Source organism: Oryctolagus cuniculus, chromosome 1 (assembly GCF_964237555.1).
Source record: "Oryctolagus cuniculus chromosome 1, mOryCun1.1, whole genome shotgun sequence".
Taxonomy (NCBI): Eukaryota; Metazoa; Chordata; class Mammalia; order Lagomorpha; family Leporidae; genus Oryctolagus; species Oryctolagus cuniculus.
In genome coordinates this window covers 53,531,242-53,555,676 of record NC_091432.1, presented here as the reverse complement: position 1 = coordinate 53,555,676, position 24,435 = coordinate 53,531,242, and the positions used below count along the sequence as shown (strand labels likewise).

The 24,435-nt window shown below is 46.7% G+C and overlaps 2 protein-coding genes across 5 annotated transcripts in view; one reads left to right on the top strand and one right to left on the bottom strand.

The window, feature by feature from the left end:
• Positions 1–14,481: 14,481 nt before the first annotated feature.
• Positions 14,482–16,149, bottom strand: LOC108177487 (translation initiation factor IF-2). The gene has a single exon (XM_070060089.1). It carries the CDS (start codon positions 16,147–16,149, stop codon positions 14,482–14,484), a length of 1,668 nt encoding a protein of 555 aa, XP_069916190.1.
• The window catches only part of TEAD1 (TEA domain transcription factor 1), a 281,048-nt gene continuing 272,116 nt past the window's right edge, over positions 15,504–24,435 (top strand). For 2 of the 4 annotated variants that reach the window (XM_070073221.1, XM_051851597.2), the window contains exon 1: positions 15,504–15,631. The gene's annotated coding sequence lies outside the window, so the exon portion shown is untranslated. Of the gene's footprint in view, positions 15,632–16,125; positions 16,406–24,435 lie in introns of those variants that run through there. The other 2 variants (XM_017345459.3, XM_070073216.1) reach the window with 2 other exon arrangements.

The following is a 24,435-nucleotide window of genomic DNA, read 5'->3' as shown; positions in this document are numbered from 1 at the left end:
AGGGCCCAAGCACCTGGGCCATCCTCCACTGCACTCCCTGGCCATAGCAGAGAGCTGGCCTGGAAGAGGGGCGACCGGGACAGAATCCGGCGCCCCAACCGGGACTAGAACCCGGTGTGCCGGCGCCGCAAGGTGGAGGATTAGCCTAGTGAGCCACGGCGCCGGCTTCATATTATTAGTTTTTAAAAACCATGTAATTGCCTTCCAGTTTGAAGAATGCTAAAAGCCCCTACTGAAAGTTCACCTTTAGAAACAGAAATTTGGCCTTGTGCTTAAGGTACTGTCTCACATCAGAGTTCCAGGGTTCTGCTCCTGACTCCAGCAGACTGCTAATGCAGACCCTGGGAGGCAGCAGAAATGCTCAAGTAACTGGGTTCCTGCTACCCATGGGTAGATCTGGACTGAGTTCCCAGCTACTGGCTTCAGCTGTGGTCCTTCTGAGGACATCTTGGGAGTGAACCAGTGCGTGGGAGCTCTTTGTCTCTCTTTCTGCCTCTCAAATAAATAAATAAATAAATAAAAGCTCACCACTCATCTTGCAATAAATACACTAAACAATAATATATTTAACCTTTGTTTTTAAATTATTTTAACTATAAAATATGTAGAAACATAATATAAAATGTATTATCTTAAGTAAACAGTTTAGTAGTGTCATGTATGTACACATTGGTATATAGCCAGTCTTCAGAATTTTTTTTCATCTTGTATTAAGCAAAATTAAACACATTTTTCTGAAATGCAGGCAATTACCATTCTACTTTGTCTCTGAATTTGACTACTTTAGGGAACTATTGTAAGTAGAGTCAAGGAGTATTTATCTTTTTGTGTCTTGGTTGTTTGACTTAGATAATGTGCTCAAGTTTCATCTCTGTTGGAACATGTAAGAGTTTCCTTCCTTTTTAAGGCTGAATAATATTCTATTGTGTTATATAGTGTAATTTGTTTATTCATTTACCTGTCCAAGTATCTTGGGTTGCTTTCCTCTTCTTTGCAATTGTGAATAATGCTGCTATGAACATGGTGTACAAATATCTGAGACTCTACTTGCATTCATGGGAATCTTTAGAAGCAGTATTGTTGGATAATAGGGAAATTCTGTTTTTAACTTGTTGAAGAACCGCCATGCTCTTTTCCACGGTGGCTGCACCATTTTGCATTCCCATCAAAAGTACACAAAGGCTCAAATTTTTCCATATCATCAACAGCATCAACACTTGCTATTTAGTAACCATCCTAAAGGTTGTCAGGTGGTATTATGGCTTTGATTATAATTTCATAATAATTAGTGATGTTGAGCACCTTTTCATGTCATTTGTGTATACCTTCTTTGGAGAAATGACTGTTTAATCCCCTGCCCATTTTTAAATCAGATTGTTTAGTTTTGTTGTTGTTGTTATACACCAGGAATTCATCGTGTATTGTGAACATTAACTTCTGTCAGATACACGATTTGAAAATATTTTCTCTCATTTTTAGAGCCTTTTATCTTGTTGAGTATGTCCTTTGATCCATCGAAGTTTTCAGTTTTGGTGCAGTCCATTTCTTTTTTATTGCTTTTGTTACCCATAGTTTTGGAGTCATTAAGCAACACTTTGGGATATAAATCTCAGACAATGTGAGTGGTATAGGAGTTGAGTAAATTAGATGTTACATATATCAAATGAGCATTTCAAATAACCAAGATTAACATGTGCAAAAAATTAAAAAATTTCAACAGAAAACTGGCAACTATTAAAAATCCCAAAGGGAAATTGCAGAAATAAAAAATTATAATTGAAATGGATAATTCAATAGATGAGCTTAAGAAAATATTAGAACACACACAAAAAAAGAATTAATGAACTAGAAATTAAAATATTCAGGTTAAAGCCTGTTTTGAAGATTATAAGGGAGAGTACAGGACACAATGTGAAGATCTAATCCATGTATAATTGACACCCAGAAGCAGATGCTAAGAGTTAGGAACCAAAAGAAATATTTGATGATATACTTAATCCCCCAATTTCCAAACCTGATGAAATATATCAAATCAGGGATTCGGAGAGTTTTTGAAACCTCAAGTTTGATAAATACAAAGAAAACTGTATCTAGATTTATTATAGTCAAACTCTTGAAAATCAAAAGCAAAGAGTGAAATACAAACAAGTAGAGGAGGAAAAGACATGTCACCTTCAAAAGAAAAACACTAATGCTCAATTTTCTTTTTGGCAAAAATTATAGAACACAAGGGAATGATATCCTCAAAATGATCAAATTTCAAAGAAACCTTCCAATTCACAATTTTATTTTTCAAAATTAAAGGTAAAGACTTCTCATGAAAAAAATCAGAGAAACTTTGTCAGAAGAAGGCTGGCACTGTGAGAAATACTCAAGAAAACTCATCAGACTGCGTGAAAATGACCCAGTAAGAGCACAGAACTGAAGGAAGAGATGGAGATCATTGGAAAAGATACAGATTTCAACTACATAAACAATTTTTTACTGTTTAAAAAATAATAATGCCAGGTAGGTATTAAAACACAAGTAGCAATAAAACATAACCATCACACAAAACATGTGGAGATAAATGGAATTAAACTGTTATAAATTTCTTGAATGGTTCAGGAAGTAACAAAAGTCTCATTTAAGGTAGACATTAATATTTGCTATTAGCAACATGTTATCATTTATTGGGTGAATACTAAATGGATAATGAAAGGATATATTACTCAAAAGTTAATATAAGGGAAAAGGTAATAAATCAATGTTCCCTTAATCTAAAAGTGAACAAGTTGGGGCAGGTGCTTGGTGTAGCAATTCAGATGCTATACGGAACACCTGTGTTCCATATTGGAGGACCTGGGTTTGAGTCTCAGCTCTCCTCTCTGTTTCAGCTCCCTGCCAATGCACACTCTGGAAGGTATCAGGTGACGGCTTAAGTACTTGGGTCCCATTCATCCAGGTTGGAGATTCAGATGCAGTCCTGACTACTGGCTATGGCCTGACCCAGCTCTGGCTGTTGTGGGATTTAAGGAGTGAGTCAGAGTATGGGAGATCTCCCCTCCCCTCTCCTCTCCTCTCCTCCCCACACCCTTTCCCTTCCCTTCCCTTCCCTTCCCTTCCCTTCCCTTCCCTTTCCTTTTCTCCTTTCTCTCTCACTTTCTGTTTTTCAAATAAATAAATGTTTAAAAGGGAATAAATAAAGCAATAGAAAGCACAAATAGAAAAGAATTTGAATGACGTTAGACATAAAACCAATTACATCACTAAGTACATACAGTGAGGTGTCAACTAATGAGGGCTGTATCTTCTGAGAAATGCATCATTAAGTGATTTCATCATTGTGTAAACATCACAGAGCGTACTTACATGAACTAAGACAACTGTGATATATCACTAGGTGATATAATCTTATGAGACCACCATTGTATATGTGGGCCACTGAAGCATCATTACGTGGTGCATGACTGAACATTAAACATAAAAGGATGAGACATAGCAGTTAAAAGATCAATACGAAAAGCAAGCATTTTTAAAGTGTAAATTACAAGTTAACACATCTCAGAAAATAAAAAAAAATAAAGGTAAGATGCATTTAGAAAAAAAAGAAAACTGATCAAATACAAGTACCAATCCAAAGAAATTTGTGTGCGCTTATTCATATTTTCAAATCTCTTAAGTTCTTAATGTGTTTTTGTCTGCTTGTTTTGCCATCTATTGAAAGAGATGTTAAATTTGCCAATTGTAATTGTATAGTTCTCCTTTTAATTCTGTTCATATTTGCTGTATGTATTTTGATACTATGTTATTAAGTGCACACATGTCCATGTAAGTATAAATGTAGGGGCCGGCACTGCGGCTCAGTGGGTTAAAGCCCTTGCCTGAAGCGCCGGCATCCCAAATGGGCACCAGTTCTACTCTTTGCTGCTCCTCTTCTGATCCAGCTCTCTGCTACTGCCTGGGAAAGCAGTGGAGGATGGTCCAAGTGCTTGGGTCCCTGCACCTACGTGAGAGACACGGAAGAGGCTCCTGTCTCCTGACTTCAGGTCGGCTCAGCTCTGGCCATTTGCAGCCATATGGGGAATAAACCAAAGGATGGAAGACCTCTCTCTCTCTCTCTCTCTCTCTCTCTTGCTCTCTCTGTAACTCTTTCAAATAAATGAAAATAAATCTTTTTTAAAAAAGTATATACATATACACACAAACACATACATTCAGAAACATAAAAACAACAAAATAGAACTCTAAGAAAAAAAATAAAATATATAAAATGTAAAGGGGATATTTTATATAATAAAAAGAAAGCAAAAATCATAAACATTTTCAAATGGAAAACTTAACAGCTATTTTTCAGAAAATGATAGAACAGGCACACAAAATCTCACTGAGGAGGGTGGTCTTCGGTCTGGCAGTTAAGACACCCATGTCCCACAGTGGAGTACTCGGGTTCAACTCCTGGCTCTGGTTCCTAACTCCACCTGCCTGCTGCTGCAGAGCCCGGGAGACAGTAATGATGGCTCAAGTAGGGGGTTCCTGCTACCCAAGTGCGATCTGGATTGAGTTCCCGGCTCCCAGTCCCCAGCTTCAGCTCTGAGGTTGTTGCAGACACTGGGAGAATGAAGCAGCAGATGGGGGAGTGACCTCTCACTTTCTCTCTCTCTCTTCCTTTCTCCCTTTCACTCTCTCTCTCTCTCTCCCTCCCTCCCTCCCTCCCCTCAAATAACTAAATGAAGATACAGCAGATTTTAAAAATATGATTAAACAACCTGGCTTCATAGGCATTTACAGAACATCACATCCACCAACTGCTCATGAACCTAATTTTCAAGCACACATAGAAATACACCAAAGTACTTTATGGATAATCATAAAACAAACCTCACCACATTTTAAAGGATGGGACAATATGGAGCAGAGCTTGTCAACTTTAGTTAGCACAGATAACAACTAACATCTTGACAAAACATCCAAATTTAGCATTTTCTGAAGCCTCCAAGTAGAACTGATGCTACAGGGCTCATGAACCACACTGTGAAGGCGAAGAATACAGACTATATTATCTGACCACAAATTTTTTTTTAAGATTTATTTTATTTGAAAGGCAGAGTCACAGAGAAAGGTAGAGACAGAGAGAGAGGTCTTCGATCTGATAGTTAACTCCCCAGATGGCCGCAATGGCTGGAGCTGTGCCGATCTGAAGGCAGGAGCCAAGAGCTTCTTCCAGGTCTCCCATGCAGGTGCAGGGGCCCAAGGACTTGGGCCATCTTCTACTGCTTTCCCAGGCCATAGCAGAGAGCTGGATCGGAAGAGGAGCAGCCGGGACTAGAACCGGCACCCATACGGGATGCCGGTGCTTCAGGCCAGGACTTCAACCCACTGTGCCACAGCGCCGGCCCCAACTACAAAATATTTTAACTATAAATTATGTAAAAGATTACCAGAAAATAGCTAGAGTTTTTGAAAGTAAACACTCGGCCGGCGCCGCGGCTCACTAGGCTAATCCTCTGCCTAGCGGCGCCGGCACACTGGGTTCTAGTCCCGGTTGGGGCGCCGGATTCTGTCCTGGTTGCCCCTCTTCCAGGCCAGCTCTCTGCTGTGGCCAGGGAGTGCAGTGGAGGATGGCCCAGGTGCTTGGGCCCTGCACCCCATGGGAGACCAGGAAAAGCACCTGGCTCCTGGCTCCTGCCATCGGATCAGCGCGGTGCGCCGGCCGCAGTGCGCCGGCCGCGGCGGCCATTGGAGGGTGAACCAACGGCAAAGGAAGACCTTTTTCTCTGTCTCTCTCTCTCACTGTCCACTCTGCCTGTCCCCCCCCCCCAAAAAAAAAAAGTAAGCACTCATTATTTTTTAAAGATTTTTTGATTTTATTTGAGAGGTAGAGATACAGACAGTGAGAGTGAGAGACAGAGAGAAAGGTCTTCCGTCTGCTGGTTCACTCCCCAGATGGCGGCAAGAGCCAGAACTGTGCCAATCTGAAGCCAGGAGTCAGGCACTTCTTCCCAGTCTCACACTTGGGTGCAGGGGTCCAAGGACTTGGGCCATCTTCCACTGCTCTCCCAGGTCATAGCAGAGAGCTGGATTGGAAGTGGAGCAACCAGGACTAGAACCGGCGCCCATATGGGATGCCGGTGCCACAGGCAGAGGATTAACCTACTGTGCCATGGCACCAGCTAAACACTCATTTTCAATAGCTCACGGATCAGAGAATAACAATGAATATTATAAAATACTTTCAACTGAATAATAGGAAAAAACTACCCATAAAAACTCATAGGTAGCAGCTAAAGCAGTACTTATAGAGAAATTTTAAATGTTAGAAGTACATATTAGAAAAGAGAGGCTGAAAATTAATTGTAAAAGTTTCCAATTTTTGAGGCCAACGAAAGAAGAGGAAATCAACCTAAATAAAGTAGGATAGATAAAATAAATCAATAAAATAGGAAGCAAACATACAATAAATTTAATAAAGGTGGTGCTTTTAAAATGTTGTAAGTCTATAGAAATACTGATTAAAATAAGGGAGAAAGCACAAATTATGAATTTTAAAACTTCTATAGATCTAAAGATTAAAATGCATTATGAAATACTTAATGGTAATGAATTTTACAGCTAGTACAAGATGTACTGTGGGTGCTGTGGCACAGTGGGTCAGGCTGCTGCTTGGGATGCCTGCGTCCCATATCAGAATGCCTGCTTTGAGTCCTGGCCACTCTGTGCTTCCCCAGCTGTCTCCATGGGAGACCCAGATGAAGTTCCTGGCTCCTGGCTTTGGCATGGCCCACCCCTGGTATTTGTGGGCATTTGGGGAGAGAATCAGGGGATGGAAGATCTTTTCCTCTCACTCTCCACCCTTCAAGTAGATGACAATAAGTAATAAAATAAAACAAAAAAATTAAATAGGAGAACAGTCATTTACCCTAACAGTTATGATGTCTGTCAAATTGGAGTGTTGGAGTTCAATGCCAACCTCTAGGTCGTGACACCAGCTTCCTGCTAATGCAGTCCCTGGGAGCCAGCAGTGATGGTCAACCAACTGGGTTCCTGTCACCTGGATTGAGTTTCAAGCTCCCAATTTGGGCCTCAGCCCAGCCCCAAATATTGTGGGCGTTTGGGGAGTGAATCCTAGATTGGGAGCGAATCCTAGATTGGGAGCTTGCTAGCTTTCTCTCTCTCTTTCTCTCTCTGCCTCTCAAATAACTAACTAAACAAATAATTTTTTTAGAAGACAATGACAGAGAAAAATGGTAAGAAGCTGGACTAGTGATCAGTTGTGGAGAGCCCTCAGTGCATATCCAGAACAAAGTTTATCAAGTGGGAAGCAACTGAGTTGGATAAAAACCAAGTCATAAGCAGGAAATGAGGATGTAGAGTCTTGCAGAAAACTCTCTAGAACCAGTTGGTAGGGGGAAAAGGAGAAGACAGAATGGTGGTTGAAAGGGTCAATCGAGGGGCTGGTGCTGTGGCACAGCGGGTTAACGTCCTGGCCTAAAGCACCGGCATCCCATATGGGCGCTGGTTCTAGTCCCGGCTGCTCTTCTTCCAATCCAGCTCCCTGCTATGGCCTGGGACTAGCAGTAGAAGATGGCCCAAGTCCTTGGGACCCTGTACCCATGTGGGAGACCTGGAAGAAGCTCCTGGATCCTGGCTTTGGATCGGCGTAGCTCCGGCCATTGCAGCCAACTGGGGAGTGAACCATCAGATGGAAGACCTCTCTCTCTCTCTCTCTCTCTCTCTCTCTCTCTCTGCCACTCCTCTGTGTAATTCTGGCTTTCAAATAAATAAATAAATATTAAAAAAAAAAAAAAAGAAAGGGTCAATTGAAATTATTGACAACACTGGGGAAATTATACACACTTGAGGGCTGAAGAGACCGTGCTAGTGAAGGCAGGAAGATGGAAGAAGACAGAGAGAATGTTAGCAAAGCAAGTTCTCTAAGGAGAAAAGCGACACAGAACCCAGAACACACACGGTAGGACAGAGCACATGAGCATGGTGGTCTCTGAGGAGGGAAGTCATCCTCTGGGACAGAAGGAGCAGAGACCTAGATCAAGACAGACTATTCAGATGAAGAGAGCAGTGGGGAAAGGCGTGCTGTCCTGGGCTAAGCTTCCCCACTGTGGGTTTAGGGCACTGGCTTAGGGAGTGATTGTAGGTCTCTAAAGTGAGATTCATAGCTCAGAGAGCAGCTGGAGACGGACATCCTGACAGATATCAGATAGCACAGACCTGCTGGGCAAATCCACACCCAGGGCTCACTATTAGGAAGCCTTTGCTACAGGGAAGCCGACACTTTCCTCGCATTCCCGGAGACGGCGGCTCCTCTCCAGCCCCTTGCTTTGTCTCCCTCTGCCTGCAACTTCAGGCTCCCCGCCAGCACAACCCAGCAGACTGTGAGGACAGTCAACTTTTGTATTTGTGTTTCATGCGACTGTTGAGCACGTGAAATGTGCACAATGTGCCTGAGGAATTGAACTTCCAAGTTTTACTTAATTAACTGCAATTTCAGTAGCCACAAGTGACTAGCAGCTGTACTCACTAGGACAGCTTCAGAGCGAGTTCTTTCTCCTGTGACCCCACAGGCGAGGAAGAGGGTATGGGGGCTCACAAGACATTTTGCAGTTGAGAAATATTTTCCCAGGAACTACTCTGGGAGACCCTGCCAAGAGTAGGTCTGTAGTTTCAGAAATCAGATTTTCTTTGTGCACACGAAACTCACGCGTATCAGCTGTTTTGGAGAATAACTGTTATCTCATGCCTAGATTCTGAGTATTCTCTTACCTTAGGGACAGTCCCATCCCCAAATCCACATCCCTGGGAAGCAGTATTAGCTCTTGATGAGAAAATGTGGAAACGCAGGAGACAATTTAGCCCAGGCGAAAGCAGTTCCTCTTCCTCTTTTGTGGTCACAGGGAGGAAGTCTGGAGTCCTAGAAATAGTCCTGGCTGAGAATCAGAGAGACTTGGATTCAAATTTTGTCTTAGAATAAACTATTCAACTTTTTTGACTTTGCATTTGACATTTGAAAAGTAGAAAGAACAATACCTTCTTGAAGGGCAGTTGCGGGTGCTACATACAATGAATAACTTACTCATTCCACGCTGATGTGCTGGGTAATGAATTAGGTACTAGGAATAACGGGGTCGGGGCAAAGCATAGGATTCTTGATCCAAAAGAGTTTATGCTCTAGTGTGAGAAGGTAGACATCAACCAGGTAATCCCACAAGTACATACTGTAGCTTTATATTATAATTACATGTTATATAAAATTACAGACTGTGATATATCCAGGAAGGGAAAGGAGAGACGAGATGTTTAAAATGTCTGTAGATTTCTCGACACTCTCCCTCTGAAAGGTAGAATCTACTTCCTCACCCACTGGATATGGGCCAATCTTAGTGGCTTACTTTTTAACAAATAAAATTCGGCAGATGCGGTGCTCTGTGGCTTCTGAGGCTAGTGCATTAAAAATGAGATGGCATCTTCCTGCTGTCTGTTTCCATTTCTGTCTCTCTTTCAGTGCTTGGCTTTGAAATCAAGTCAATAAGTTGTAAGAATAGGCCAGAAAGTACAGAGAGGACCGTGGTGAGCCCCTGAAGCCAACAGCTTGCCAGCCAGGAGTGAGCCATTTTGAAGTAGAAATGCCAAAGTCAGACCTTCAGATCACTGCATTCCTAGGTGACACCTGACCTCAATCTCTAAGAAACCACAAGCCAGCAGCACCTAAACAAGGCATGACCGACTACTGGCCCACAGAAGCTATGAGGGATAATGAGTGATTGCTCTTGTTCGAAGACATTAAATTTTGGAGAGATTGGTCATCCAGTCTTAGATAGCAAATACAAGAGGAAGTCAGGGGACAAAGTCTGGGGGACCGGGAAAGACCTGCAGGTGAAATGATATTTGAACTAGTAACAGGAGGAGAGAAATCAGAGAAGAGGGAAAGTGTTCCAAGGGCCCTTTAGGCAAATGATAACTGAGAAATCAGAAGTTATCCAGGAGCCGGCGCCGTGGCTCAATAGGCTAATCCTCCACCTTGCGGCGCCGGCACACCGGGTTCTAGTCCCGGTTGGGGCGCCGGATTCTGTCCCGGTTGCCCCTCTTCCAGGCCAGCTCTCTGCTATGGCCAGGGAGTGCAGTGGAGGATGGCCCAGGTGCTTGGGCCCTGCACCCCATGGGAGACCAGGAAAAGCACCTGGCTCCTGGCTCCTGCCATCGGATCAGCGCGGTGCGCCGGCTGCAGCGGCGGCCATTGGAGGGTGAACCAACGGCAAAGGAAGACCTTTCTCTCTCTGTCTCTCTCTCTCACTGTCCACTCTGCCTGTCAAAAAAAAAAAAAAATCTAAAAAGAAGTTATCCAGGGTGGAAGGAACACACACCAATGAGAAAGGGAGAGATGGAAGATTCCTGAAAAGACAAGATGGAAGGGTTAGATCACTCGGGGCCTTGGAATGACATTTTTTTCTAGATATGGCAGAATGCTCCTGATTGGTATTCATCTGGTTGGGATGCAGCAAACCTGATTTCTAGGTTTCTGGTCCCTTTCCCTGAGATGGCAAACACATGAGGAGGATCAGGTTCACCGTCTGTATGTTCATGGATATGGGGAGATTGTCTGAGATACCCACCCGGTGGTACAGGTAAGAGAGTCAGAGTACACATGTGGAGTTCCAGAGAGAGGGTGAGATGACCTGTGCACATTTGGAAGCCAATAGCAACCAAACAGTAAGTGAAAGCAGTGGAGTGAATGAGCCCAGCTGGAAATAGGACAGAAAAATAGAAGCTTGGGACACAGAATTATGAAATTTTAGGGTAATCGGAGGAAAGTGGTTAGCAAAGGAAAATGAGAAAGCAGCCAGAGAAAGAGACGAAAATGAGGGTGTCTCAGGGATGTGGTGCTCAACAATGTCGAGCAATGCAAGTGAGGTGGGGTAGATGAAGAGCCCACTGAACTTGCTATGCCAAGTCTTGACACCATAAAGAGGGCTGTTTTCATAGAATAGGTGGTGGTGCTGAAGCCCAGCAGGGGAAGGTTGAGGACTAAATGGAAAGCAAAGAAATGGAGGTTGGAGAACTCCTTTACGAAGGTTAGGTGTGCATGGGAGGAGGGGACAGGAGCTGGACAATGAAGTTAGAAGACTAGAAGGTTATTTTTGGGTTGTTGCTTTTAAGGTGGGAGAGAGGCTTGTGTGTGTTTCAAAGCTAAGGGAAAGGATCCAGTATAAAGTGACATTGAAAATCTGGAAGACAGAGGGAATAATGTACCCAAAAAGGATTATGAAAAGTGGCCGGCGCCGCGGCTCACTAGGCTAATCCTCCGCCTTGCGGCGCCGGCACACTGGGTTCTAGTCCCGGTCGGGGCCGCAGCGCGCCGGCCGTGGCGGCCATTGGAGGGTGAACCAACAGCAAAGGAAGACCTTTCTCTCTGTCTCTCTCTCTCACTGTCCACTCTGCCTGTAAAAAAAAAAAAAAGATTATGAAAAGTGATAGATTCAGAACAAAGTGAAGAACTTGAATATTGGTGGTTGTCTTTAAACATACTTTTAACTTGTTGAAAAACTGTGAATTATAACACAGATGTATGAGAGTGCTTAAATACATGACTCAGTGACTCATTATGGGGAACATCCAGGGAACCAGGCAAAACAACACTTCCAGCACTCCAGAGGCACCCACTTCTATGTTGCCCTCACGTGTCCCAACACCCTAACCCTAGCCACTCCTACCGCCCCAGATTCATTGTCATTATTTCCTGTTCTATCTAGTTTTTCCTTCTTTCCAGTTTCACCACCTAACTTGCATATCCCTAGCAACGCTGTTACATTTTCACTTGATTTTCTTTTCCAATTGTTTTTTCTCATTTTCTTTGAAAGGCACACACACACACACACACACAGAGATAGAGAGATAGAGAGAGATCTTCCATCTGCTGATTTACTCCCCAAATGCCCACAACAATCAAGGCTGGGTCAGACTGAAGCCAGAAGCTCCATCTGGGTCTCTCCTGTGGGTGGCAGGGACTCAGTTGCTGGAGCCACCATCTGCTGCCCCCCACGGTGCCCATAAGCAGGAAGCTGGTTCTGAAGTGGAGAAGCAGGCACACCAGCATCCTCAGTGCTGCACCCAATTTTGCTTGCTCTCGAGCCTTCTATAAACATAAGAATACTGTGTGAATTCTTTTATTGCACTTCTTTTACTTAATATTTATATTTGTAGGGCTTATTCATGTGGTGGCAGGTAGCTGTTCTCTCATCTTCATCCCTGTATAGTATCCCATTGTATGATCGTGCCACAACTCATGTATCCTTTCTACCATAAGAGGGCATTTGAGTTATTTCTTAAGGTTATTGCAAAAATGCCCAACGAACATTCGTGTACATGTGTCCTGGTGCACACATGCCTGAGCGTCTCTTGGTGTGTTCCTAAGAGCAGGAGTTTGTGGCCACAGAATATGCAGTCCTATACCCTCACTAGCTTTTCACTTTACTTTTTCAAAGCAGTTCTACCAACGTATGCTCCTATAGGAAAAAAAAAAAAAAAACCAAACTGAACCTAGTTAGAAATGAGGCAACTAATAGCATCATTATTAACACAATTTACCTGTAGTTCCAAGCGATCCGTTCCTGAGTCAGGTGCTTCCTGCGGGTAAATTCTAACCGGCTGGGTCTTCTCTAGCTTCCAGGGTCTCTCAGCTTGCTTTGTTATCACAAAGTGGAACACCGTTTCCCTTGTGTGTTCCACGTTAGCTTCTTCCTTGGGAAGGCTTTTGGGGAGCAGACTCTCTTGTGCCACCATTGATGTCCATAGTTCTCTCATCGTAGGGTAGGTCCTGCAGTGGATGGTGGGTCTTTTGCATGCAGTGTAGCGCTGCCTGGGGCACGTCAGTAGATGACAAAGTCAATGAGATCTGGAGCTGGGAGGCTTGGGTTTGGATTGCTGCTCTGCACTCACTAGTTGTACAAGCAGGACCCGGACCCAGTCACTTCACCTGTCTGCTCTCAGCTTCGTTATCCGGAAAATGAGAATAACAACAGTAGCTACCTGCCAGGGTGGCTGGCGGAATCAAATGAGGCAATATATGCAGAGTCCTCAGAACCCCGCGTGGTATGCTGTTGCTCTGGTTTCTACTCATTTCCGTTTCGGTGGCAGTGGAGGTTAGGGGTTATGAATATGGAATACCTGAGTCAGAAGGTATTCAGGTCCTAGCTCTGCAACCACAGGCCAAGTAACCCACCCTTCATCTCAGTTCCTCACCACTATACCTCGGGGTAATGTCAGCTACTCACACGGGTGCTGTGCCGATGAGTGGAGATGGCAGAGGCAAAAAAAAAAAAAAAAAAAAAAAAGGCTCAGTGCTGATTACAGATGCGAGACATGGCGGCTGCTGTCAGTCTAGCAGGTGGGGGCCGCTGATCCTGCTCTCAGGTGTTGGGTGCAAACAGCTCACCAACACTCAATCCATAGGTCCTGAGCATCGACCAGCGGGTGGCTGAGGGGCGCAAGAATGCATGGGACACTTAGGGGCAGAGATGACAGCGACAGCCACTTCTCGTTTGCGTGTAGGCCCTGCACAGTATATGCTGAGTTGAATGAGACCCAGTCTACTCTGCATGGGCTCAGACAGATGGGCGTCACCAGTAACATGCAGATGATGGTCACTGACAGATATGAGCAGTGTAAGTGGAGCAGGGAGCTCTGGGGCCAGAGAGAGGAAATACCTAGTTGGGCATTCTTCCTGGAAAAAAGCTTTTAAGGTGAGTCTCAAAAAATGTGCATCTTGGGGCCAACATTGTGGTGTAGTGGATAAAGCCACTGCCTGTGACACCAGCACCCCATATGGGTGCTAGTTCAAGTCCTGGCTGCTCTACTTCCAGTCCAGCTCCCTGTTAATGGCCTGTGAAAAGCAGTGGAAGATGGCCCAAATACTTGTGCCTGTGCTACCCATGTGAGAGACCCAGATGAAGGTTCTGACTTCTGGCTTTGGCCTGGTTCAGCCGTTGCAGCCACTTGAGTAGTGAACCTGCAGATAGAAGACTTCTGTCTTTGTAACTCTGCCTTTCACATAAATATATAAATAAATAAAATTTTTAAAAAATGTGCATCTAAATGGGAGAAGTTGCCGAAAATACTGGTCAGCGTGTCCTGTTGCAGCAGTTTGCTCCCAGGGGGGTTCAGTCCTGGCCCTTGTGGGCATTCATTCAGGGAGTGAACCAGTCTGTCTGCCTTGGAAATAAATACGCGCATTAGTAAAACGATGTTTTGTACTGCGTCTATTTCCCTTTTCTCAGTTATCTTCATTTAGGGATTCCTCCGGCACAAAATAGGCGCCATCATTTTTCTCCAGAGGCGCCGCGGTCCAGGGTGCGGGAGCTGCTCGGGGGGCTGCGTCAGGAGGGCACAGCTGTGCAAAACTTGGCCCGATCTACCTACCAGGGAGCCGGTTTATCCCCGTTTTCTGAGTTACCCACAAGGTCTCGGTATGCCACTACCTCCAAGGCAGGGTTAAAATGACTCTTTTAGTGTGGAAACGAACTTCCTGCACAAACAAGACGGTGATGGGAAGCTGCCGGACGCAGCGTTCCACGGCTTCGGAAGTTTTTTGTTTTTACGGGACCCATGACTTTTGGAAAGCACAAGGCGCGGCGAGCAGGCAGCCTCGGCTCTCGAGAAGACCGTGCTGGCCGGGCAGGTTGTTACGAACTCCGTAATTATCCTGCCCTGCCTCTTCCCGGAGGACGGACTTCCACAGAGCCAGAGCCGGCAACTTCTGTGAAGTGAAAGGGCGGGCGGGAAAAATCCGGCGGGGAGCGCGGCCCACAGAAAGCGCCCGCCGCCCTCGGGGGTCGCCGCCCGAACCTCCGCACTAGAAGCTCCCTTTTCCGACCCCCGCGTGTGTAGAGGGGGCGGGGAAACTGAGGCACGGCGCGCGCGGGCGAGTGCCCCCAGCTTCCCGGCTCCCGCGCGCGGGCGCAGCGCCTCACGGCCGCCCCGCCCCGGGTCTGGACAAAGCCCGGCGCCCGGCCCGGAGCGGGAGGGCGGCTCCCGCGCGCGCCCCGTTCCCCGTGGGCGCGAGACTCCGCCCCGCCGCCCCTCCGGGGGTGGGGGGACAGGGAGCCCGCCCCGGCCCCATGACGTCACCGGCGGCGGCAGGCCCCGCCCCCGGCCCCGGGCGGCAGGCCGCATGACGTCACCGAGGCCCCACCCCTCCGGAGCGAGTTCGGTCCTGGCGTTCATTTCATTCCTGTCCTCATTCCGAACATTCTTAGCATCGCTCGCGCCGCGCCGCGCCGCCCGAGCCGAGCCGAGCCTCTGCAGCCGCCGCCGCGGCCCCGCCGCCCGCCGCGGGCGCCCCTCGAGCACTTTGCGGACTCGCGTCCACCCTGCGGGCCAGTCCGCGCGGCGGGGCCCGGGCCCGGGGCGGCCGCGTCCGGGGCAGGCCATGCAGTGACGCCCCCCCACCCCTTCCACCTTTGCCCGGAGCGCGGGCAGCAGCCCAGCGCGCCCGGCCGGCCCCGGGGCAGCAGCGGCGCTAGGCAGGGGTGGGGTGGCCCGGCCCGGGCACCGGGAGCCGGGCGGCGAGCGGAGGGCGGGGGAAGCGGCCCCGAAGTTTGCCTCGGACTCGCCGGGCGCCGCGGCGGCTCCGTGGGCCGAGGTAAGTTGGCGCGCGGGGCGGATGCCGGGGTGCGGGCCGCTCTTTCTCTGCGGGCTGTGCTTTGTGTGAGGCGGGCGGGCCGGGGGCCGGGGCTCGCGCCCCCTCCTAGGTGAGCGGCGGGGCGCCGCCGGGTGAGTTGCCGGCCGCCAAGTTGGGCCGCGCGCTGGGAGCCCGCGCGGCAACAGGCGGCCCCGCCGCGCCCCCCGCGCGCCCCTCTCCCGCCGCCGCACGCGCGCGCGCGCGCGTACACGCCCCGGGGCGCTGTTCGCGGGGCTCCCGGAGGAGCCAGAAGTTGGGAGCGAGCGCGGGCGGGGAGCCCGGAACCGGCCCGGTCCCCCCCGCGCGCCGCCCCCCGGCGCTGGGGCCCCTCGAGGCCGGCGAGGGGTCTGCGCCGACCCGGGCTGCCGGCGGGGGTCTCGCTCCCAGGGTCCCCAAGATGAAAGCGGCCACGGTCGCGCTGGCGGCTCCTCCAGGACTGTGGCCGCCGCCGCCGCCGCCGCCGCCGCTGTGTTGCACATTCAAGTGGAAAATTTTCAGGAGTCAGCAGAAACATTGTGTCCAAAAACGACCGAGGCGCAGTTACCACCAAACCCGGGAGGAGACTGGCGCTGAGAAACTTCCCTTCGGTAGGAAATACCGGGGGTGTGCTTGTGTGCGGGCAGCGCGGCGGTCCCCCAGAGGGGACCGAGTCCGGGTGCGCTCCGAGCCTTTGTTCGGAGCAGCAACACTTGTTTTCCAGAGTCCAAAGGCCCGCTTTAAAGAAAGTTCAACTTCGTGAGTTTCCTTTTTTTTTTTAAGTGTATTTTTTAAAAAATCAAAGCGACATTTTTAAAAAGAGTCGAATGCAGTGGGAGGCTCGCACCACCTTCTTCCTCCCCCGAAAACAAACAAAATCCAGATTCGAATTTTCTTTGGTTTTTAGTTGCCTTTCTTTTTCAGGATTTACTTAAAGTTGAATGGTGTCACTGTATAAAAATATTTATGAAACAATGAAATAGCAGCCGCCAGCCTTTCTCAGGAGGCTTATTAACTTCTTAGAAGCAAGTGGCTGCCTGTGATTTGCAGAAATGAAAATTGACCTCGGCCAGCACGGGGAAACTTAACAGACAGATGATGTTCCAAGAATAGGGAATGGGAAAAGGCCGTGCTTGAAAACAGTGCCGTGGAGGGAGCCCGGCTCTGGGACAGCAAGGTCTCAGGAGCCTGTGTGATTTCGGAGCAGTCAGGTACATAAGTAATAAAAAAATAATTGGAAGGGCTGCAGATTCCGCAGAGGAGCAGAACACCACGACTTCAGGACAAACCCTGGCTTCCTTCTCCCCACCTGCCACCTGGCTTGTCTTTGGGAATTAAGGTGGTCCGATGGTTTGGGGTGTGCCACTTGCCTGCAGGTGGTTACCTGAATAGACAGATCCCTCCCTCCTGGGAGGTGCGATCCGCCGTACATTGTCTGCCAGCCGTGGGTCCTTTCTCTGCAGCCTGCTGGGAGCTGTGCTGGGCTCCTGAGCGGGGGCTCCTCCGCCAGCTGGGCTGTTGGGAGGCAGTGGTTGGGGAAAAGTCTCTGCCTCGGCCGGCCGGGCTGCATCGTTTCACTGCTGGGCTTTTGCCTTTCTGTAAACAGCAGACTCTCTGGGCCCAGGCACATCTGCCCGCTTACGAGGACCAGACTTCGATTCAACTTTGCTGTCTTTCCTCTTTAGAAGGAAATGGTCGAACTAGTAGCAGAGTGGATCAGGGAAGACAGTTGGATTCAGAGGAACCTTTGTCAACAGCGAGTTTTTGAATGGTTGATTCTTTGGGGGGGGGGGGGGGAGGAAAGGCTTATTTTTCTAATCTCACTATTTCCATAAATGGTCATAGATATATTTGTTTAGTGTTTCTTTGTGCAGCTCTGTGTTGAGCTGTTAGGTTTCAGGTTTTACACGGAGTTCACAGTTCTTTTATTTGTTGGTATAAAAAATGAACTGGTAAACTGTGTCCTTTACTGGTTCTCGCTGAAGTGCCAAGGTAGACCATTTTATTTTTACTTAGTGGAAAGTATTATGTGACCTACAGTTTTAGGGGAACATTAGAATACATTTTTTTTTTTAGCCAGTTTGAAACAAAACCAATGTGACAGTATAGAGCAAAAGGATGTTACAGAAAAGAATCTTGGTGTGAATTTCTCTCCGTGTGATCCTTTATAAAATAACAAACTCCAGGGAGCATGCCTTAGAGATTATTGGAGTTTTTTTTTTTTTTTAATTTTCCCAAAACAAAAATCAGAACTCACCGCAACATCTATTTAATGAAATTTAATTTTAAGATGGAGGGCATTCTAGCCTAGCTTGAGCTAGACTTAAATGAATTTTTCCCAAAGAAAGGCTCTTTCTTGTATTGTGGTACAATGTGTGTGGACAAATAGGCAGTGGGCTACACTTATGAACGGGTGTGAGAGAGTGTGGGGGGGAGTCGACTTCCTCTCCTCCCATTTGCTGTATACAGCAAGAATCATGTATTCATATACTCACTTTGTCGGCTGGGCTCCCCTTTAATTTAGAAAAAGGGCAAATAAGTCCTAAGGAGCTAAGTGTTAGAGCTTTCTCCTGCAGTTTATCAGCAGTTGTGTGTTTTGGTGGTTATGAGAATCACGGGCAGCAAGTGTGAGAGGGCATTTCTTAATGGGAACATTTGGGAAGAATGTACTTCTGCTCAGTGATATGTGTTGTCACATTTTCAGTAAGAGCGTGCAACACAAGTACCTTCGAGAATGTAGATGGGCCTTTGAGCAAGGGGCTGAGACGTGCACGGTATTTTAAGGTTGCTTACTTCAGAAAGTACCTGTGCGTTTGTGGGGATCACTTGCCTCTAATCTCATGTGATATTGTGCGTTAATTGGGAGCATAATTATACTGCCTGCAAATGAAAATTGTGCTATCTTAGCACTCAAGGTTGGTGCAAATAACTGTGTATGACTTGGTGGACTTAAAAATGACTGCATTCACGTGCAGACAGTAGGTTCCTAACACTTGTGAGCTTGTATTTCAGGCAGTTTGTTTTGTTACCAGCAAAGCGATTGTGAAAGGGAGAAAAATGCATATTTTAGAATGAAAGCTGTGTTTAGAGGTTTGAATCTGTTCAGTGATAAAACTTTGAGGGTCTGTTTTCTCCAAAGCCTGAAAAGTACTGGCCAGAGCAAGTTTGCAGCTTTCTCTGTAGAGCTGCAACAAAAATCAGCCAGCCTTTCTGTTAATAAATGAATGCAGGCAGTACAGCTTCTCCTTTGGAGTTCAGTGACTGGAACTGCGGACTGCTAATGTCCTACTTCTGAACTCAGCAAGAAAAATGTATTGTAAGCTTATCCCCCTTTGACAACCTTGGGCTGTGCCACTGGCTGGCTTGGGGGCTGACTGTTGACTGACATAAGCTTTGCACTCTGCATGGTGCTTGTTCTTATCTGTAGAAAGTGCCGATTACCTTGTGATATTTAAATTAGCTCTCACATCATGGTTGAGCCATATCGGTGGTATATTTTATTTTTATATTCATAAGGATGATAAAAATCCAGCAGTTCAGGTCTATCTTAAGCACTAAATGATTCTGGGTAGGACTTTCTAACAACTAGTGTAGGCTCATATTAGGAATCCTGTATGTGTCCCTCTTCTGGGATAATTTGTGTAATGCTAAAATATTTGGATCTAAAGTTTGGGAGTGTTTCTGTGTGAGTTTTTGTTCTGTTTCAGAGCTGTGGACTATTGAGTCATTAATATGTCAGATTCTCATTAAGCTTACTTGACCATATTTGAACTTGGTTGAAATTCGACTCCTTCTTCACAGATATTCAGGTTTTGAAAGAGGTGTTCCAGAGCAAATGAGGTGCCCAGGAGCTGGTGGGGTTTTGGTGCAGTGTTTTTTTTTTTTTTTTTTTTTTTTTTTTTTTTTAACAGGTTTCTTACACTTAGCTCTCACTTCTCCTGTGTCCACTGGCTTCTTGCATCATGGGGAGAATTCTCAAAAAAAGAGAAGTTTCCATGGTCTGGGCATTCTGGCCAAATGGGAAACTGGTCTCTCTAATGATAGGACATGAGGGACCCTCTCAACGCAGCCTCTTTTGCTAGGTGATGGTAGGCCTGCCGAGGGAAAGCTGTGTTGCCCCTTCGCCCCTCATTGTTTAAAATCAGTATTTATTATCCTGAAGCAAAGTCTTCAGCCCGCTTTTCCCCTTTGTGATTCACAGTTTATAAGGCTGTGTTCTAGGGTTTCATTCGCAGTTTTAATTTGAAGGGACAGGGCTCTGGACCGTGGATTAAAAAAAAAAAAAAACAATCCAGGTAATTGATGGACAAGTTAAACATCGCCACTTCCCGTGGGCAAATCTGGTTGCTTTTTTGCATCTGACAGGTCTGGATGTGTGTGTAAGGTGGCTGTATATACAACAATGATGAGCGCTGTTGTGTTTGCTGATAGATAAACTGAAAAACTGCTGTAATGGTGGGAAATGTTAATTATGTGAGAACATATTGAGCTTATATTCTCTGGCATGAACTTTTAGAAAAAAATGCATCAACTGTGCTGCTTTTTTTTTTTATGGGCACAGCTTTCTAATTATCATAATTCAGTTCAGCTCCACTCTTGGATGCTGTTCAAGTGCAATCTCAATTTAAGTTGAAAGGAGGGTTTTTTTTTTTTTTTAAACTGAGAATGTTTAAGACAATTTGAAAAGTTCATCGAAATATGTTGTCCTCTGAGGTGTGGGCAGACTTGGGGAGAGTGACACGATTGCCTGTCTCTAACAGTTCAATAGTTTTAAGTATTAAGATTTTTTTTTTTTTTTTTGCTTTGCACTTTATCCAAACCTGCATCTTGTGTGCATTTTTGCATCGCTTGGTGCTGCAGCTGTGGAATTCTTTTTGAAAACCGTTGTCTTTTCTCTGATAGTAAACTATAAGTAAGTGACTATTTTATTACCATCTGCAAAAGCAGGAACATCTTTAAGAGGTGGAAAGGAGTACAGGATTCTTAAGAACTCCTTTGACAGAAACCAGCAGTCATCTTTTATACCAACCAAGCCCTTTGAGAGCGATAACCTTATCTGTCCCCCTTTGCATCGTGACATTTTGTGAAGCCGGAGTCGTTTTTGATGGCATCCGTCTTGGTGTCTGATAGCCTTTAACTTTTCTGTTCCTTAATAACTTTACAAAAAAAAGAAAAGTGGGAATCCGTTTGAATCGTCAGAAAGAAATTTAAGTCGGACCCTTCCAACTTTCCTCCAGCCTAACTCCTGCTGCTGAAATGCAGAGAGAGTCCGTGGAAACCAAATGACTTCATTTGCTCTGGCACTTAAGAACAGAATTCACTTCCATGGTGGTGAAATAAAAGGAGCCAAGTGTTTTAAATAGCCACTCCCCGAGGCCCGCCCGTATGCTGGGAGAAAAGCGCATTGTCTGCAGCGGCTCCCGGAGCCGGCCTGGCTCACCCTCCCCCACCAGGCAGCTCCATTTCTGAAGTTGACATCTGGTTTTCTCTCTGTTCACCTGATCTGTCCCCATACACGCGCATACATGTCGTGAGTGTGCATATATGCATTCTGCAGGCAACACGGGTTTTTGATTGTGTGTATTTCAAAGCCCTACTGGGTTAGAGAGAGGCAGCAAGCTAATGGCACAAAATAAAATGTAAACACCACAGCCGCCCCACATGCCGCCGCTGCTGGATTTCTGTCCGATGGTGCTTTCTGGGTAGGCGTGCCTATTGTTGTGGCAGCAACAGGCGGCAGAAGTTGGGGCACCATATGGCGGATGTGGGCCTCAGATAAGCTGTCTGGTAATTTAGCTTATCAATAGCATTTTGATATGCTTCATTTTCTGATCACCGGGCCACTGTGGCCGGGGGTGTGTTGGGGGCTAAGTGATTCCAAAGCCATTGTGAGCCTCCTTTGGTGGAATCTTTCAGTCCTTTCTCCTCGCTGCCTTTTCATCCCAAAGCCTTTGGGAGACAATGGTAGTTAGAGTTAGCAAGAGCCCCTGCCCTGAAATCCAGACCACTTACAAGCCATCCTCAGGTATTGCCGTAGAGAGAAAACAGGAACGAAGTTGCTTAGCAGCATTTTGTGTTGGCAGAGCCAAGAAGTTCCCTCAATTCAAAGTTTGTTTTTAAAACAGAATTCTGAGGAGGTAAGCTTGCTGCTGTTCTTTCTGATTTTGCTGAAAAGTTTCTAGTTTGCTTGTGCATGCACAATACCCACCCTCCATCTCCCTTCTCTCTTAAGTTTTACCTTCATCATGGAATGCTGTGCAGTTGGGGACCAGGAAGGTGTCATCTGTGATTTGAAGACAAAAAGCACCTTCCCTTATGGCTAGAGATTGTTAGAGTGGGAAGTGCTTCCGGAACACCACCCAGGTGTCCATCATGGCGGAAGTAGAACCATGGGACAGCTGACCGCAGCCTGCTCAGGGAGTCTGTACACAGTAGGTGGCTGACCGGGGGCTTGAGAATGTGTGTGGCTCTCAGTCCGTGTTCTCACCTCACCGTGTTCCTCACCTCACAGTTTTACTTTTGGATTCATGATTCATTCACATGACTGATTCCGGAAGGTTCAGAGCCACACCCGCATCTGTCTTTTTTGTGTTTGCCCGGGGGCTTCTGATAACACAGGGGTGGGAGGGGTTCCTACCTTGGCATGTGTGTGGCAGCCTTCCATGGAACTTTTCTAGTCTGGGTATCTGTGGTGACTTAGGAATTCTGTCACTCTGCCTTCAAATAATTTAATTAATTAGTTAATTAAAAATGCTGGAGTAGGTGCAGGGTTTCTGTATTTCTTTTTTTAAAAGATTTAGTTTATTTGTTTGAAAGGCAGTGTGACAGAGGAGGAAGATGAGGAAAGAGAGAGAGAGAGAAAATCTTCCTTCTATGGGTTCGGTTTGCAGATGGCTGCAACAGGCCTAGGCCGAAGCCAGGAACCAGGAACACCATCCAAGTCTCCCATTCTCTCATGTGGGTGGCAGGGGCCCAAACACTTGGGCCACCTTCTGCTGCTTTTCCAGGTGCATTAGCAGGGAGCTGGGTAGGAAGTGGAGTAGCTGGGATTCAAACTAGCACTCAGATGGGATGCCAGCTCTCCAGTGGGATGCTAGCATTGCAGGCAGAGGCTTAACCTGCTACCAAGACATTGGCCCCAGGTTTTCAGTATTTCTGAAAGGCCCCATGACAGCATATCTTCCTGCTTGGGATCCATTGCTGTAGATACTCTAATTTTTATCCTCAGATCACACCAAACTAAAGTCAGCCACCTCTCCTAATGCTGCGTGTGGGTTTTTTTGGTCCTCTATGTCTTTGAGGTGAACCCCCTTCTCTGAGCTGGGCATTCTTTCTGTTACCCACCCTCCGGGTGTGTAGCAGTTGCTTCCAGATGTGGTGGCAGAGGTGTGTGTGTCAGCCTTGCTGGGGAGGGGCTCGGCTGCCTACAGAGAAGAACAGGGCAGTTCGTGAGGAATGTGGATGCCCCCTAAGCTCCTCAGCTGGCATCCCCTGATGCTGGGAGTGAGGGCTGGGAAGGTGAGCCTGGCGGTGCTCCACCTGTGGGTAACCCTCCACCCTCAGCGTTTTGTTCCTCTCTTCCCTTCCCCCTGCGCTCTTTGAAATCCAGATGCGCCTTGTTTTCATAGAGTGCCGCTTGCCACTGGCCGTTTAAACATTTACAGATGCTACTGTGTGCAGGATTTGGTGATCAGGAAAAGGTGGCCCGTGAGCAGGGATGTGTATGGCGCCCCTGGCCAGGCCCTTGGGAGATGTTTAGCTGGGGGAAGCGGGCATGCAAGGAGGTCATCTTGGTCCAGCGGGAAGGTTACATCTGTCGTATTTCATGCATTCCAAGGTGCCTCTTGTTTACGTATTTGACTATTGTTGGGGTTGAGATGTGTCTGACAATCCTGGCTGGCCAGGGAGCAGGGAGCAGGGAGCAGGTGGTTGTTACCCTTGGTGTGGTGTTGTTCTCTCATCAGAGGCTGTCGGAAGAGGCAGTGGAGAGGAAGGGAGAGTACCTGAGAGTGCCCTTGTCATAGAGGATAATGCTGTGTGGAACACTGGTGGATGTGGAGCCACTCGGTGTTTAGCTTATATTTTTCTTTTTGTATATATGTGTATACACACACACACACACACATACATATACATATACCCATGATTGACATAGGGTAAAGAGTTTCAAAACTTGTGAGCACAAAATACTGTTTCTTAGAAAGAAAGCATTCTGGCATTGTGTGCTTTCCAGCAGTGTTTCTTAGAAGTAAAATTGTGCTGCATCCTCCAGTAGGGCTGTCGGTTGGTTGAAATAGTGATCATGCAGCTTGGTTGCATCTCAGGCCCAAAGGATCTAGGCAGTTGATTGTGCAGTGTTGACAATGGTTGCTTTAAGGGAATGGGGTTAGGGAGGGAAGGGACTTGAACTGGTTTTACGCATTTGTAATTTTAGGAGCATTGATTTCCTTATGTAATAAAACAATCAGAGGGGGAAAAACCTCAAGAGGCTGGTGCTCGGGGTGTATCCAGTGTGCTGGGTTGCCCTGTAGTTGGTGCTGGGGGGAGCTTCGCAGGGGAGGACATGTGAGAGTTGGGCCTTGAGGTGGGGGCAGGAATGGCTGCCAGATGCCATTTTGGGAGTAGAGTAGGGCTAAGTGAAACAAACCAACCCTGTGAAATATTGTCCCAAGTGAGGAACTCAGCTCTCAGATGTTGATAAGGAAGGTTTACTGCCTTCAGTGGGCTAGTACAGATTTGAAACTTGGCTGTGAACAATTAATTGAAAGGAATAAAAGGGAGGGAGGGAA